Source organism: Macaca nemestrina, chromosome 7 (assembly GCF_043159975.1).
Source record: "Macaca nemestrina isolate mMacNem1 chromosome 7, mMacNem.hap1, whole genome shotgun sequence".
In the NCBI taxonomy this organism is placed as follows: Eukaryota; Metazoa; Chordata; class Mammalia; order Primates; family Cercopithecidae; genus Macaca; species Macaca nemestrina.
In genome coordinates, this window is record NC_092131.1 from 52,688,279 (window position 1) to 52,704,633 (window position 16,355).

Consider the following 16,355-nt stretch of genomic DNA (forward strand, 5'->3'; position numbering starts at 1 on the left):
AATAAACGTGTGTATTCTGACTGCTTCACCAACCTCCTGTTCCCTCATTTCCCTTTTTTCAGGCCTCCTTATTCCCTGAGACACAACAATATTGAAATTGGGCCTAATTAATAGCCCTACAGAGGCCTCTAAGTGTTCAAATGAAAGAGTCCCATGTCTCTCACTTTAAATTAGAAGCTAGAAGTGATTAAGCTTAGTAAGGAAGGCATGTCAAAAGCCAAGACAGGCTGAAAGCTAGATCTCTTGTGCCAAACAGCTACGTTGTGAATGCAAAGGAAAAGTTCTTGAAAATAATGAAAAATGCTACTCCAGTGAACACATAAATGATTTAAAAAGCACAACAGCCTTATTGCTGATATGGAGAAAGCTTTAGTAGTCTAGATAGATGAAACCAGCCACATTACCTTAAGTCAAAGCCTTACCCAGAACAAGGCTCTTATCTCTTTAATTCTATGATGGTTGAGAGAAGTGAGGAAGCTGCAGAAGGAAAGTTGAAAGCTAGCAGAGGTTGGCTCATGAGGTGTAAAAAGCTGTCTCTGTAACATAAAAGTGTAGAGAAAGCAACAAGTTATCCAGAAGATCTAGCTAAGGTAATCTGTGAAGATGGCTACACTAAACAACAGATTTCCAATAGAGATGAAACAGAATCCTGTTGGAAGAAGATGCCATCTAGGATTTTCACAACTAGAGAGAAGCCAGTGCCTGGCTTCAAAGCTTGGGAAGGACAGGCTGACTCTCTCATTAGGGGCTAATGCAGCTGGGGACTTTCAGTTGAAGCCAGTGTTAATTTACCATTCCAAAAATCCTAGGCCTCTTAAGAATTATGCTAAATCTACTCTTCCTGTGCTCTGTAAATGAACAACAAAGCCTGCACAGCACCACATCTGTTTACAGCATGGTTTACAGATTGTTTTAAGCCCACTATTGAGACCTACTGCGCAGAAAAACAGATTGCTTTCAAATTATTACTGCCCATTGACATTGTACCTGGTCATCCAAGAGCTCTGATGGAGATATACAAGGAGATTAACGTTTTCATGCACAGTAACACAACATCCATTCTGCAGCCAATAGCTCAAGGAGTAATTTTGACTTTCAAGTCTTATTTAAGAAATACATTTTGTAAGGCTGCTATGGATAGTGATTCCTCTGATGGATTTGGGCCAAGTCAACTGAAAACGGATGGATTCACTATTCTAGATGCCATTAAAAACACTTGTGATTCATGGGAAGAAGAAAAATATCAATATTTTTTTTTTTCTTTTTGAGACGGGATCTCATTCTGTCACCCAGGCTGGAGTACAGTGGCATGATCTCGGCTCACTGCAACCTCCACCTCACGGGTTCAAGCAATTCTCCTGCCTTAGCCTCCCAAATAGCTGGGATTACAGGCACACACCACCATGCCCAACTAATTTTTGTATTTTTATTAGAGACAGAATTTCACCATGTTGGCCAGGCTGGTCTCAAACTCCTGACCTCAGGTGATCCACCCACCTAGGCCTCCCAAAGTGCTGGGATTACAGATGTGAGCCGCCACGCCCAGCCAAAATATCAACATTAACAGGAGTTTGGCTTAGAATCCTTTCTACTTTCACCTTTAAGTCTAATTTCTACTTTCACCTTCAAGTCTAGCCTCTGGTTGTTTAAAATAAACATCTTGTGTGAAATAGGCCAGGCGCGGTGGCTCAGGCCTGTAATCCCAGCACTTTGGGAGGCCAAGGCAGGCGGATCATGAGGTCAGGAGATTGAGACCATCCTGGCTAACACAGTGAAACCTCGTCTCTACTAAAAATACAAAAAAATTAGCCGGGCGTGGTGGCGGGCACCTGTAGTCCCAGCTACTCGGGAGGCTGAGGTAGGAGAATGGCGTGAGCCTGGGAGGTGGAGCTTACAGTGAGCTGAGATTGCACCACTGCACTCCAGCCTGGGTGACAGAGCAAGATTCTGTCTCCAAAAAAAAAAAAAAAGACAAAAACTAGAGTGAAAAAAAAAAAAAACCTAGGGTTTTTAAGTTGATTCCAGTCCTCATGGATGACTTTGAGGGGTTCGAGACCCATGGAGGAAGTAGCTGGAGATGTCGTGAAAACTAGCAAAAGAACTAAAAAGTGGAGCCTGAAGATGTGACTGAAATGCTGCAATCTCATAATAAAACTTGAATGGATAAGGAGTTGCTTCTTATGGATGAGCAAAAGAAAGTATTTCTTTTGGCCAGGCGTGGTGGCTCACGCCTGTAATCCCAGCACTTTGGGAGGCCAAGGCAGGCGGATCACCTGAGGTCAGGAGTTTGAGACTACCCTGGCCAACATGGTGAAACCCCGTCTCTACTAAAAATACAAACATTAGTCAGGTGTGGTGGTGTGCACCTGTAGTCCCAGCTACTTGGGAGGCTGAGGTAAGAGAATCTCTTGAACCTGGAGGTAGAGGTTACAGTGAGCCGAGATCGCACCACTGCATTCCAGCCTGGGTGACAGAGCAAGACTCCGTCTCAAAAAAAAAAAAAAAAAAAAAAAATTGTTTTCCTCACTCATCCAGGCTGGATCACAGCAGCTGGATCACAGCAGCATGATCACGGCTCACTGCAGCCTCGACGTCCTGGGCTCAAGTGATCCTCTCACCTCAGCACCTCAAGTAGCTGGGACTATTGGCATACACTACCATGCTTTTTTTTTTTTTTTTTTTTTTTGTAGGGCCAAGGTCTCCCTATGTTGCCCAGCCTGGTCTTGGACTCCTGGGCTCAAGCAGCCCTCCAGCCTTGGCCTCCCAAAGTGCTGGGATTACTGGCAGAAACAGATGAAATCTACTCCAGATAAAGATGCTACAAACATTGTTGAAATAACAGAGAGGTTTGAGATTTTGAAGTAAGTTATACTGCGGATAAAATACTGTCAAACAGCATCACATGCTACAGAGAACTCTTTCGTGAAAGGAAGAGTCAATCAATACAGCAACTTCATTGTTGTCTTAAGAAATTGCCATAGCTACCCCAACCTTCTGCAGCCACCAACCCTGATCAGTTGTCAGCTATCGATGTTGAAGCAAACCATCCACTAGCAAAAAGATTATGACTCAGAGCTGATAGTTGGCACGCTTTAAGCAATAAAGCATTCCTTAAAGCATGTACATTGTGTTTTAGGCATAATGCTATTGCACACTTAGTACAGTATCACATAAACACAACTTGTATATGCACAAAAAATTCATGACTTGCTTTATTGCAGTGGTCTGGAACTGCTGGATGGAAGGAATTTTATCTAGAGCCTGGTGAACAGCTTCCCAGGTGTGCATCTAGGGCCTCCTAGGGATCATCAAGTTTTAGGAAATAGATTTCCTTCTTCCACAGGCACGGAGAAGGAAATTTTGCACTGGCCTTTGGGGAGCTGAAGAAGAGCTGGGGGGAGGCTTGTTCTGACATAAAATAGTGACTCTCTCCCTGCTTGAGATGTTCCACAGAAGGCTGTTTCTGGTTCACTTGCCCCTCCAGGTCCATTCCCTCCCCTTCATTCTACTCACTGCCAGACAGACTGTGCTGGGAGTGCTGCATCGGCAGGCTCCAGGCCCTTTGAGGCTCAAGGTGTTCATTCCCTGGCTCCTTCCCTGCCATGTCTGTTTTCCTTCTTCCCTCCTTCCCATCCCAGCAACCACCCTCCTCCTTCCACCAGACCTGGGAACCATCATCCCAACCACACTCACCCTGTGGTTCTATTACACGTATCAGTAGTTCTCAACCCCACCTGCACCTGGAATCACCCGGGAGCTCTCACCCCCACTGGTTGATTTAACAGGTCTAGGGTGTGCCCTAAGCATTGAGAATTTTAAAAGCCCCACAGTTGATTCTAATGTGCAGCCACTACCCTGCCCAATGCGATCCCCAACCAGGCAGCTGGGGCCTCTGCACTGGCTCCTGCACATTAGGAGAGCCAATCCTTTGGCATTCCTGCCCTGCGCCTCTTCATGGGGAAGGAGTTTGAAGGATCAAGGGGGCAGACACTGCCCCAGAACCTTTGTTCCCCTTATAAACCATTACCTAGGCTCCCAGAACCTCAGGACCTCCAGCCCTTCCACAGCTTTGTCCTCCAGACAGATCCCTTCAGCCTGAGAAGTGACTGAGGCGTGGCTCAGTAAGAGGGTGGGAGGATGCTGGAGGGGATGTGCTGCAGGAGGGCTCTCTGTGTTCTTGCCATGGGCCCTGCAAATACTGGGGAGGGCTTGTCCCTGTATCTACACCCTTATAATAAATCCTTGAATTTACTCAAGTGTGCAGCAGTTTCCTTTCAAGACCCTGCACAGAGCAGACTTAGAAATCTGAGGGGCCTAAAGCCAAGACTACTGGCCATGGAAAAGCAAAAGTTCACATGAGAGGTCCCAGCTTAGGCACTGGGGCAGCCAAGTCATCTCTGCTTAGGAGAGAAAATAAGGGCTGGTATAGAAAGGGAATTGCTCAAGACAGGCCACACACCCTGCAGCAGAATCATGCTGGGTTGTCTGTATAGGGGAGGATTGGTGAGGAAGGGCAGAGTGAAGGCCAACAGTTTGGTCCCAGAACAGGGAAGGCTGGGTGGGCCAGGCCTGGCTCCAACCCTACCCTTGAACCAGACTGCAAACACTCAAGTTATGCAAACAGATTAACCTCACAATGGAGAGGGAACAGATACAATTAAATACAACCTTGCTTTCCATTTTACTCATGTTTAGCAATTTATTTTTTTATTTAACTAATTGATTTTTAGTTTTTTAAGAACTTTATCAACATCTTCATATTTTTTGAGACAGGGTCACCCAAGCTGCAATGCACTGATGCAATCATGGCTCACTGCAGCCTCGACTTCCTAGGCTCAAGCTGTCCTCCTGTGTCAGCCTCCTGAATAGCAAGGGCTACAGGTGTGTGCCACCCACCACGCCCTGCTAATTTATTTTTTGTACAACGACAGGGTCTCACTTTGCTACCCAGCCTGGTCTGAGCTTAATTATTTTTCCACCTCAGCCTCCCAAAGTGCTGGGATTACAGGCATGAGCCACCATGCCAAGCCCTTCATATTTCTTAATAAACAGACCTGTGACTTCAGTACCAGTATGTGAAGGAAAAGTCCACCTTAATTCAAAAAGAACGAGAGGGGGGTCCCAAAAGGAGTTTGTTCTGAGGCCTGTTCTCTGCTCACTGAAGGACACTCGGATGACGGGGCCTCTGGGAGAAAGGGTGAAATGTTTTGTTCTGCTTTTCAGATAGAGGAACATCACCTCTTACATGGGCTGCTGCCGCATAGGGACTGCCATCTCTGCTTCCGTTGCAGTTCTTCCCCGACACTGGCTCTGCTCCCCTAAAACGGTAAGGTCAAAGCAACCACCTAGAATGGTGAAGCTACTTACTGTGCTTTTCCTTACATCAGTTTGGTATAAATGCACTGGATGTTACCCAAGGGTTTATAACCACCAAAGTTTGCTCTTCCCATGAGGTTGTGCAAACATCAGCTATGGCCACAAATGATAGGCAGGAATGACATGTATGTCAGTTGAGACTGCACATCTCCCACACAGGTACCTTGATCAGCTCACAAAGATTAAAATACTAGCTTATTTGAGGAAAAATGAGAAAAAAAAAAAAGCCATCTGATTCCCAGCCTGGGCAACATGGCAAAACTCCGTCTCCACAAAAAAAAAAAAAAAAAAAAAAACGAAAATTAGCCAGGCATAGTGACATGCAGCTGTAGTTGCAGCTGCTTGGAAGACTGAGGCAGGAAGATCACTTGAGGCCAAGAGGTAGAGGCTGGAATGAGTCGAGATCATGCCACTGCACTCCAGTCTGAGCGAGACAAACCCTGTCTCAAAAAACCAGAAACAGCTGGGCGCAGTGGCTCATGCCTGTAATCCCAGCACTTTGGGAGGCAAAGTGGCCGAGGTGGGTGGATCACAAGGTCAGGAGTTCAAGACCAGCCTGGCCAATATGGTGAAACCCCATCTCTACTAAAAATACAAAAAAAATTTAGCTGCGCGTGGTGGCGCATGCCTGTAGTCCCAGCTACTCAGGAGGCTGAGGCAGAAGAATCGCTTGAACCCGGGAGGCTGAAGTTGCAGCAAGCTGAGATCATGCCACCACACTCCAGTCTGTGAGACAGAGCAAGACTCCATCTCAAAACAAACCAACCCCACAAACAATCAGATTTCCCAAGTGCCAGACACTGCACAGTAGAGAATGCATTTAAACGAAGCATACCCGACATACAGCTAGATAACATCAGCTCTCATTGGTTTAGTCGGTGGTGTACAGAAAAGAAGGGCTCGCAGTGCAGGCTAATGTCATGTTTTTGAATCAGGCTGTAGACAGAGGAGGACAAACAGCCAGTCTGCTGAGTGAAGAAAGAATGGAGCTATGGAAAACACCTGGGAACACTCACATAAAAATAGTGTCCCAAGCTGGTCCAAAAAGGTCGGCACGGAGGTACTGACGAGTCCAAGATAGAAGCGGTGACTGGACAAAGCCCAGGAAGGGAACCTCTAGGTCATAACATAACCACCGGCTCAGAGCCTGCTGCTACGGGAGCTACTGGTGCTAAGAGCTGAGGTTACACCAGATGCACAATGAGAAGTACTGAGCAAACCCCACATAGCTGCAGTGGGAGTTTCCGCCAAGGAAGCTCCCATGAGACCAGCTGTGGCCAGAGGACAAGGTCCTCCAAGACTCCTTTTACCTACCTGTCAGGTTTCTCATACTAAACAGAAAATTATGGTATGGCCCAGAGCAGTCAGGTCCTGGAAGCACCCCTCATATTAAAATGGTCACTTGAGAGGAATGCATGCATTTTACAGGGTGTGTTGTGTGAGGCACTGTGGGCAAGGCCCTCTGAGTGCAGTGGGTGGGCAAGCTCCACAGCGGTCCCTCGGTATATCTGCAGATGCTAGTCCCTCATGGAAAATCGCTTAGTATTTGCATATAACCCACGCATAGCTTCCCATTTACTTTAAATCACCTCTAGATTGCTTATAATACCTAATGCAAACAGTTGTTATGCTTGTATTGTTTAGGGAATAATGACAAGAAAAAGTGTATGTTCACTACAGACACAATATTTTTTTCTGAGCATTTTAAATCTGAGTTTGGTTGAACCTGCGATGCAGAACCTACAGATGGGGAGGGCCAAAGATACAGTGACAGAAAAGAAAGGCATATGGCGGCAGATGTGCAGAGGGCGCTGAAAGGCACCCAGCCAAGCAGGGGCATAGGGTTGGGTTCCAAAAGAGGTATCTCCCAAGCACAGAGCCACCAATGTGCTTTAGGGTTTGAACAGTCCTCTCGTATGGCTGTTTTAATCTGGAGTCATTTGAGAGAGCCTAAAAAAGCAAATGTTAATCTTACCTTGGCCCTTCCTTAGCTTTCAATTTACTCCTTCTTTGGGTCTGGACCATCCACTGGGCAGGGGAGAGGTGAACCACTCCAGGGACAAGAGGGAGCAGCTCCCTGACTCCTCTAGTTTCCATGGTTCTGGTTTTTGCTTCAAATGATCAAGTGAGGGCTTCAAGTATGAAGTAGGAGAGAAAAAAACTAAGCCAGGTGTATTGAGTCCCTGAAGAAAAGCTGAGGGGGGAGGTTTTCCCTTTTTTGGTGGGGTCAGGGTGCAGTGGGGACAGGCTAAGGTGCTGGTGCCCACACTGACACGTCTTTTCCTTTCTTGAATTCTGTGATCCTACAGCAATGCAGGAAAGCAGGTAGTGCGGCACTGCCAGAGACATTTTAAAAGTGGGCTGTTTTCACCAGCTTGGCACTAGAGGGCCCTGAAGAACAGCGTCTTTCACCTAAGGAGAAAGCTACACTTGTCTAGAAATGAAGCCCTGGGAGGGGGTATCCTCTGATGTCACCTGCTAATCCTCCACCTTTCATGCAGACAGCACTGGGAACCAGGTCCTGCCACACAGTTCAAAACAGATGATTGGCGATTTCTGAGGGACCCAAGTACTGCATGCCAACTGGGGCTGGGACATACTTACTGTGCCCTCTGCTCTTGATCACTTTAACCCCTCACGCAGTCACAGCTTTGTATCCCACAAGAAAACCAGATCAAGAGTGACCGACTTGTGAAAACCAACCAAGAGAGTTGTTTATCCAGTGTCCACGTTGGGCCAATGTAGAGCCATAGTCAATGTCAGCCATAGCTGACACTTACAGGCAAGTTGTATTCTAGGTCCTTTATGTTCATCTCCTTTAATCCTAATTACGAATCATAACAAACCAATTAAGAAGGCGCTACTGAGATGGCCAGTTTAGAGCAAATATAAGGGCAGTAGGACAAACACCGGAAACCTCAGTCAAGGCGACAACTAGGATTTAAAAGCATTTTCCAATATGCCTCACCTGGGTGAGTCACGAGGAAAAACACTCTTGAAGGAAAAGCTATTCTCAGCCTCCTCTTGAACCCATGTCACAGACAAATCTGATGAGCCTGAAGGCTGCAGCCTACCATGTCACCAAGCACATCAGCCCAGCACAGAGCCTACCCTACAGCCACATACCATCCTTCTCCACAGCCTGCAGCCGACACCGGTCACAAGGCTTTTTGGCGGGTACTCGATTTCAAGCCAGCCTAGTTTTTAGATCTTCCACCCACAGCAGCTTTCTGGGGCCCAACACCTCCCAACCCCACCAGGCACTACAAAGCTACAGGCCTGAATAGATCCTTAGTGACTCCCAAATGACAACGCCTAGATAAGCTGGAAGAATCTCCTAGATAATACGTCACCCGAACAGGAAATACAGTGGTTGTGAACAGACAACAACGGAAGAACTGAAGGGTTGCAAAAATTTAAACTTCAATGTTAAGTGAAGATGGCCTCTTCTCTGACAGAAAAAAACACCTTATCTCCAACAATTCAAAATAATTAAAAAGAATTCTTATGATTCAATTTACAAGAACCTTCTTCAACATTGCATCAAAACAGAAAAAATCTTCGCAAAGCTTGGGTTCCATTTAAGATGCATGTTTTTATTGAAGTTTTAAAAAATTTTGTAACCAGACAGGATAAAGTAGACAAGAATGTTATGAGCTAACTATATAATATTCTCTCAATGTTGTGGATCACTAAAATATAATGAAGGATTGTTTTCTATGCTAATTTTCAGGTTGTCCAGTTAAACCATTATTTGGTATCCTTTGAGCAGGTTAGCCTTTCAACTATTTAGAGTTTCTTCTCAGAAACATTCATATATTATACAGGAAACATTCATAGTTTATTTGGGAAACATTCATATTTTATACAGGATGTACAAATTTAAGACTAGACAATTAAAAAAAACACACACAATTATAGCCGCAACACTATCCTAGCTGCATTGTGATTATGTTGTTCAGTTAGCTGTCCATTATATACAACTGGATTTTAATCGTGCTATTTACAGAGGGGCCAAAGCACTCATCTAAAGGTAAAGGCGCTCAGGTTTAATGTGCACTTTCATAGCCCTATGAAAACACAACCATTATATACACTGTAAACACCACAGGGCATGAAATCCATCTCCAGCCACAAACATCAATCTCACAGGATCAAGCATACGAGGTCTAAGGTGGGGTGCCTGACTTTTCTTTTTAAGAATACTTTTCATCTAAAAGTCCTGCTATTCTTTTCACAGGACACTATTCACTTATTTCAAAGATGGTGCCAGTGCTCAAAACATTTCTCAAACCCCTTTTTGAAGACTACCTGAGAGTGTCTGCAGTGAACTCTTCTGAATGTCCTGGATGGTGGTGAGTCTTCATCCTTGGAGGATGGGTTTGATTTAGGAAAACAGGCAGAGTTATTCACAGGCAACTGAAACAAACTGTGGGATACCACCAGGTTCAAATGTGAGATGCCACTATAAACAACAAGACCAATTTTTTTGTACGGCTCGTAAATTTAGAGTTTATGCCTGAGCAATGCGGTCCTGATGAAGTACAGATTCTTCTAAAGTGATGACTCAGGGGGCTACGCTCATTTGAATGGTGTATCTAGGTGTTTTGCAGTTTTAAAAATCGGTCCTTTCGTTGCCTCTCACATGGACTTTAGTACTCCTCTTCAGCTTCAGTCCCTTTTGCCTTCTTATGGATTGCCCGATTAAAGCTGTGGCAGGCAGGAACCCAGTGATTGTCATGAAGCCCCAGCTTACAGCCAGGGAATCCTTTCTGAGACCGGTGGCAGCACATCCAATACCCTGGCCCATAGGGCAATGCCTGGCAATAGGGCTTGGGGTGCCATCGGCACAGGGACACATCCCCTTTCACATACTTTTTCTTGCACTGTTTGCAAGGATCTTCTCTGTAGCGTGGATCTCGAACCCAGCGAGAATCTGCTGGCCTGATATTGTAGTACTCAATGATAAACTTGAAATAGCAGCAGGTACATTTAAGGGCCACTAAACTCTTGGTGGGAAGTAACCTGAAGATTTTTACCATAATGTGGTGGGGCAGAAAAGCCATGTACTGCTGAGGCTCCAAAAGCTGCTGGATTTTAAACCTGGTCTCCAGGAAGTCATGTGACACCTGCTTCTTCCAACTGGATGCCTCAAGCACTGGTAATGTACTTTCCACAGAAGAGGCTGGCAGCACAAATGGCTCAGCAGACCCACTTTTTTCCTCAGATGCACTGTCACCCCCAGCAGCATCTTCAAGCTGGCTGGCCTCTGAAGCCTCTCTTGTTGTGCTTTCATTCAACTGGGAACAGTCTGACAAGTGCTGACCAGGTGGCAAAAAAAACAACATCCCTGGAAGTGGGTCTTCACAGGAGTTTAAACTGGAAGGCTGGTCTTTCTCTACCTTGGACACAGTGATACTAATGCACAAAGATTCTTTTCTTCTTTGATCAGGATTGTGGCTAGTAAGCGACACAAGCTCTCTGCTCATACAATCAACAGCATCTGTGGGCAATTCAGAGGCTTGGGAATAGGTATGAGAAGAAAAAGGTAACCCAACGAGTTCATCTGTCATTTCCACATCATACCTGTTGCTGTTTTTCATGGCAGTTTGTGAACCCGGCTCTAACTCTGCACTGTCTATGTGGAAACTCACTCCTGCTGGCAATGGGGGGCAGTCCTGAGAAGCACTGTCCCAGGCCTGGTCCTCTTTAGGAGAACAATGATCAGCTCTTGAGGGGCCACAATCCACAGATACAGACCCCACAGGATTCACCTGAGTGTCGGGTGCCTCCAAGGCGCCTTTCTTTGTTTTGCCTTCATCAGCCTGAGTGCTATTTGCAAGCAAAACTCTGCCCACATTTCGACGAAAGCTGTTATTCCTTGAGAGGCTCCCAGGCTCACGCTGGCCCTGCCGCTTCAGGCACTCAGACTCCAACTTGGCTACCATGTCGAGGACACGGACGGGTTCGCTCTGTGGTTCACCAACCTCAAGATTTCCCCTTTCTTCACAAGCTCCTGGGGCAGAACAGGACTCGGTGGCTGCGGGCACACCTCTGGATTGGCCAGAAAACCTCACAATGGCAGGTGAGTTTGTACAGTTTTTTGAACAGCTAGCTAGCAGAGCACTGGCTCTTTGCTCCAAGAAGGCAACCATCTGTATAACTGACAGAGGCCTCCCGGCATAGACTCCATCCCCACTGTCACTCACATAATGCACAGAACAGTGCTCAATGCCACATGCAAAAGGCTCAGGTTGGTAGCACCTGCTGTTAACTTCCTTCATCCTTTCAACCTGTACCTTGGCTTTTCTAAGATCCCCTGATTTTTTCCTTCTCTTAGTAGCTCTCCCATCAATATCCCAGGAACTTTTTATTTTCATAGATCCTATCCTGTTACTACACTGGTGGGCTGCAAAGAATGCAATTTTTTCCTTGGTATTTCCAGGTTTCACAACAGCCCAGATATCAAGTGGTCCTTCTTCTTCGCCCTGGTGGATCGTTGCAGATGGTGCATTCTTTTTGGTTTTAACATTCAAGCTGCTCTCTACAGGACTCTTCCCACTCATACTGCACAGAACATTTGGAGAAAGGATCCCAAACGGCTTTCGAGATGATGCTTTACCAAGAGAGGCTGAAGGAAAGACACTTGGTGTTATGTGGCTAGCTTTGCATGTTTCATCATTTACAGCCTTTTGGTGGTTCATAGGAGTTCTCTGCGTTTCCCTGCTGACTTCCGGGGGGTGCTCTTTCTTCTGGAGCTTCCAATATGGCTTTAGGTGCATAACAAAGCCCCTATAGGAAAGAAATACACATTTGATTCAGAAACCAATTTTGTTTTTAGAAAAAATGTTTTTAAATTTAAGCTCAGATGGTTCTAGCAACTAAGAAGAACATTTTCTACCAGTTCACTAAATCTTTACCAACTCTCTCATGATAGCTAGTTTTTACTGCACGTATCAAGAATAACAAAAAGCAAAATATAACCAGTTTATATGGTGTGTAGTACTTTTTTTTTTTTTTTTACCAAAAATAAATCGGTTTTGACTGAAGAACTTCAGAAACTGACATCAGTTAACATTTGGTAAACTTAACCTTTTAAATTAAAAAAAAAATCTGAACTTCCTGAAGACACCATAGAAGAAAGGAAAGTATAAAAAGAACTCCTCCATGATCCCTGTTAGGTTTTTAAACACTCTTTCTAGATCATCACAATTAGCATTTTATTAGTTGCAAATAGCCCATCAAAATTATTGCTTCCTGGCCAGGCATGGTGGCTCACGCCTGTAATCCCAGCACTCTGGGAGGACAAGCAGGCGTATCACCTGGGTCCAGGAGTTCAAGACCAGCCTGGCCAACATGGTAAAACCCTGTCTTTACTAGAAGTACAAAAATTAGCCCGGCGTGGTGGGGCGCCTGTAATCCCAAATACTCGAGAAGCTGAGGCACAAGAACTGCTTTAACCCAGGGGCGGGGGCTGCAGCCAAGATCACACGCACCACTGCACTCCAACCTGGGCAACAGAGTGAGACTTTGTCTCAAAAAAAAAAAAAGAAAAAAAAAAAGAAAATTATTGCTTCCTAAACTATTCCCATACCACTGAATACTGAATATTTAGATGTTTATAATTTTTCACTTGTTTCCTTGTGTACTTTGCCCATCTATTAGTCTTGATTTTCTAAATAATCTATGTGTAGAAACATTTAACTGTCAAATTTCCTGTAACCATCTTAAATATAGACCCTACAGTACTTATTAATTCTAAAACCATTTTGAACTAGTTCAGAAAGATGGTGCCTTATTTTGGTCCTTGGCCAGGACTAGAGATGGGAGCTATTTCAGAAATGAGACAAAAAGATGATTACTGCAGAGACTAGTGTTCTAGTGCCTGCCACATCACTGATTATCTAGACAGGGTGATTTTACCTTGGGCAAGTCACTTCCTCTCTCGGCCTCAGTTGAAACGTTAACTGAGGGGTTGAAATACTAGATAACCTAATGAACTGGTCAAATGTACGATTTACATAAAATAGCACACAGATACACAAAACACCCTGGACGGAAGAAAGAGTATTTTCTAGGGATGCCTGGACTCCTGCAAAATAAACTTAGAAACTAAAATAAAGATCTGCAGTCCCAGTTTGGTGGGAGTGAGGCAACAGCACCTACAGGTCTAAGCACGTGAAGTTTCACCTGCTCTTGCTCACTGGGACAGCAGCTGAACACATACATCTCAGAGAGCTCAGTTTATTCATCCTCTGCTCCACATTTACCGGGTGCCAGCCATATGGCAGCCTCTGTGGTAACTGATTTCAGGTTATCAGTTTTAATCACCAAGAATGAAAGTGATCGTCTAGAACAAGTTTACCTTTCACTTCAACTTTTAAATCCTACGTTCTAGTCTCAGATAAAAGAATAATTATGGATACTGTTATCTTCTAGCCAGATAAAGAGAAATTTTGCATTTAAAGCATACAAAAGTGTTTTTTAAAAGATACTCCTGAAACAGGAGCCAGGCATGGTGGCTCACACCTATAGTCCCAGTGCTTTGGGAGGCATAGGTAGGAGGACCCTTTGAGGCCAGGAGTTTGGGACCAAGTTTATTCCTGGTGATTAAAACTGATATGTGAAAACAGTTACCATAGAGGCAGCCATATGGCAGGCACTCAGTAAATGCGGAGCAAACGAGGATGAATATACTGAGCTGTCCAAAATGTACGCTTCAACTAGGAAAGCCTGGACAACATGGCAAGACCTCATATCTAAAGAAAAAAATGTTTTTAATTAGCCAGGTGTGATGGCACGTGCCTGTAGTCTTAGCGAATAGGGTGGCTGAGGCAGAAGGATCGCTTGAGCCCAGGAGTTTAAGGTTACAGTAAGCTATGATCACGCCACTATACTCTAGCCTGGGCAATACAGCAAGACCCTGTCTCCAAAAACAACAAAAAAACAAACCCAACTAAACAACCAAACAAAACCTTTGAAATAGATATTATCAAGGTCTTTCTGATCTTTGGCAATTTATAGTCTAATCATCTGTAGAGATCTTCCCCCTTTCTGCACTGTGACATTTTTAATAGCTTTCTATTATTATACTGTATAGTCTTACAAATACAGCCACCCAGAATTCAAGAACAGATGACATATAAATGAATAAAAGAGGCACACCTAGTGCTATCTCTCTGTGCCAACTATTTTCTGGGTTTTCATATCCGTTCAACCCCATTCCTAAATGAAATGAAATGGAAGTGTCAAAAAACCCAATAAATTCTCACATAATGATCTCATTACACAGTATCTATGAACAAATTTAATTTAAACTTTAGCAGTATGTGTGCCATTTTGCATTGCACAATATGTTCTCTTCGACTTCTTCCCCCATGTATTATTTTAGGTGCTATTATTGACAGACAGGGACATTAAAAAGAAACTAATGTAATTACAGAAGGCTTTTATTTGCATTCGAGCTTTAAAGTCAGCTCAACTAACACTATGTGTACAAGATTTCAGCGAGATTAAAATAGGAGATGATCCCAGGGAACAGATGTGAGGGAAGGAAAATAGCCAATAAGGACACACAAGGTGACTGCTGGAAAGTGCGGTGATCCTGTGAGACCCCTGAAAGAAGCAGGACATTTAGGCACCAGCTCCAATCCCTCACTGGTTGAAGGTTGCCTGAGGTTAGCCTTTCCCCCTTATGTGCTGGGTTTGAAAGCCCTGAGGCAGAAAATAGAAAGCTGTTGGCAAGATGTAGAGAAACTACAAAAATCTAAGTTTTGTTTGAAACCAGTGATGGCCTGAGAGGATATAATGCAGGAAGCAAAGGGCATCTGCTGCAAAAATCCATAAAGCAAAAACTTTAAATCTCTAACACATTACAACAGATGGTGGCACTTTCCCACCCCCAAGTCACCCCCACACACAAAGACAGGCATGGGTGGGGTAAAGCTCCAGCTACGTTTCCATGGTTGCCTACCTCTTCATCACAATTGTATTTTAAACTATTGCTATAATAAAGTCCTGCTCTCTTGCAATAAAATAAAATGCAGGTTTATAGCACCTACACATCAATGTTCCCTAGATTCTCAGAAAGGCCCTTAAAAGAAATTAAGATCCCCTAGGCCCATTAAATCACAATTTCTCAGACTGGGCCCAGAATCTGTTTTTAATGTTAGGTTGAAATTGAAAGGGACTTTAGAGGTCACGTGTTAGATCTAATGTAAAAGTGGGATTCTAGATGTGAACTTGGGTGCTGGGCTACTAACAGGGGTTAAGGTGGAACTGCCCAACAAAAAATCAAGCAGACAGTCCATACTGAAGCATCTTATCGAAGGGCTGGGTAAAAACAAGGGGAGGGAGAGCATTAGGACAAATACCTAATGCATGCGGGGCTTAAAACCTAAATGACAGGTTGACAGATGCAGCAAACCACCACGGCACATGTATACCTATGTAACAAACCTGCACATTCTGCACAGGTAACCCAGAACTTTAAGTTAAAAAAAAGAAAGAAAGAAAGAAAAAAAAAAACCACAAGAAGTCAAAAGTTCATGGTGGAGGGGTGACTAGAAGCTGAGAGGGTGAGCACCAACGACAGCGACTCTCTCACTAAGCTTGGTTATGAAGGACAGTCTCAACATACCTGTCACCTTAAATCCTTTCCAGGTCTACAGGGAGATATAACAGTGAACCAGGTATAATTTGAGCAACTTTATTCCAGTAAAGGCCCAAATCCTGTATTCAATAATTCCACTATTCCTTTTAGACTCTAAGTTCAGCTTAAAAAAGAAAACTCTCACCTAGAGTATACACTCCCCAAAATGAAGCCATAAAAGACAACTAAACTTTCCTTTTAAAAAAATGTAGTTGGATAAATCCCAACACTTCAAGAGTCATACTAACTCTTGTCCACAGAGGGGTAAACCTGATGACAAATCGACTGACAAATGTGGTCAGAATAGGGGAAAGGACAAGATTTCTCT

At 44.3% G+C, this 16,355-nt stretch overlaps 1 protein-coding gene across 8 annotated transcripts in view; it reads right to left on the reverse strand.

The window, feature by feature from the left end:
• The window catches only part of LOC105473584 (F-box protein 34), a 131,705-nt gene that overhangs the window by 7,812 nt on the left and 107,538 nt on the right, over window positions 1-16,355 (reverse strand). For 4 of the 8 annotated variants that reach the window (XM_071100135.1, XM_011727417.3, XM_011727420.3 and 1 more), the window contains exon 2: window positions 8,952-12,168. In XM_071100135.1, coding sequence (XP_070956236.1) covers window positions 10,029-12,158 — 2,130 coding nt within the window. In that variant the 5' untranslated portion in view covers window positions 12,159-12,168 and the 3' untranslated portion in view covers window positions 8,952-10,028. Of the gene's footprint in view, window positions 1-404; window positions 537-8,951; window positions 12,169-16,355 lie in introns of those variants that run through there. The other 4 variants (XR_011625862.1, XR_011625860.1, XR_011625861.1 and 1 more) reach the window with 3 other exon arrangements.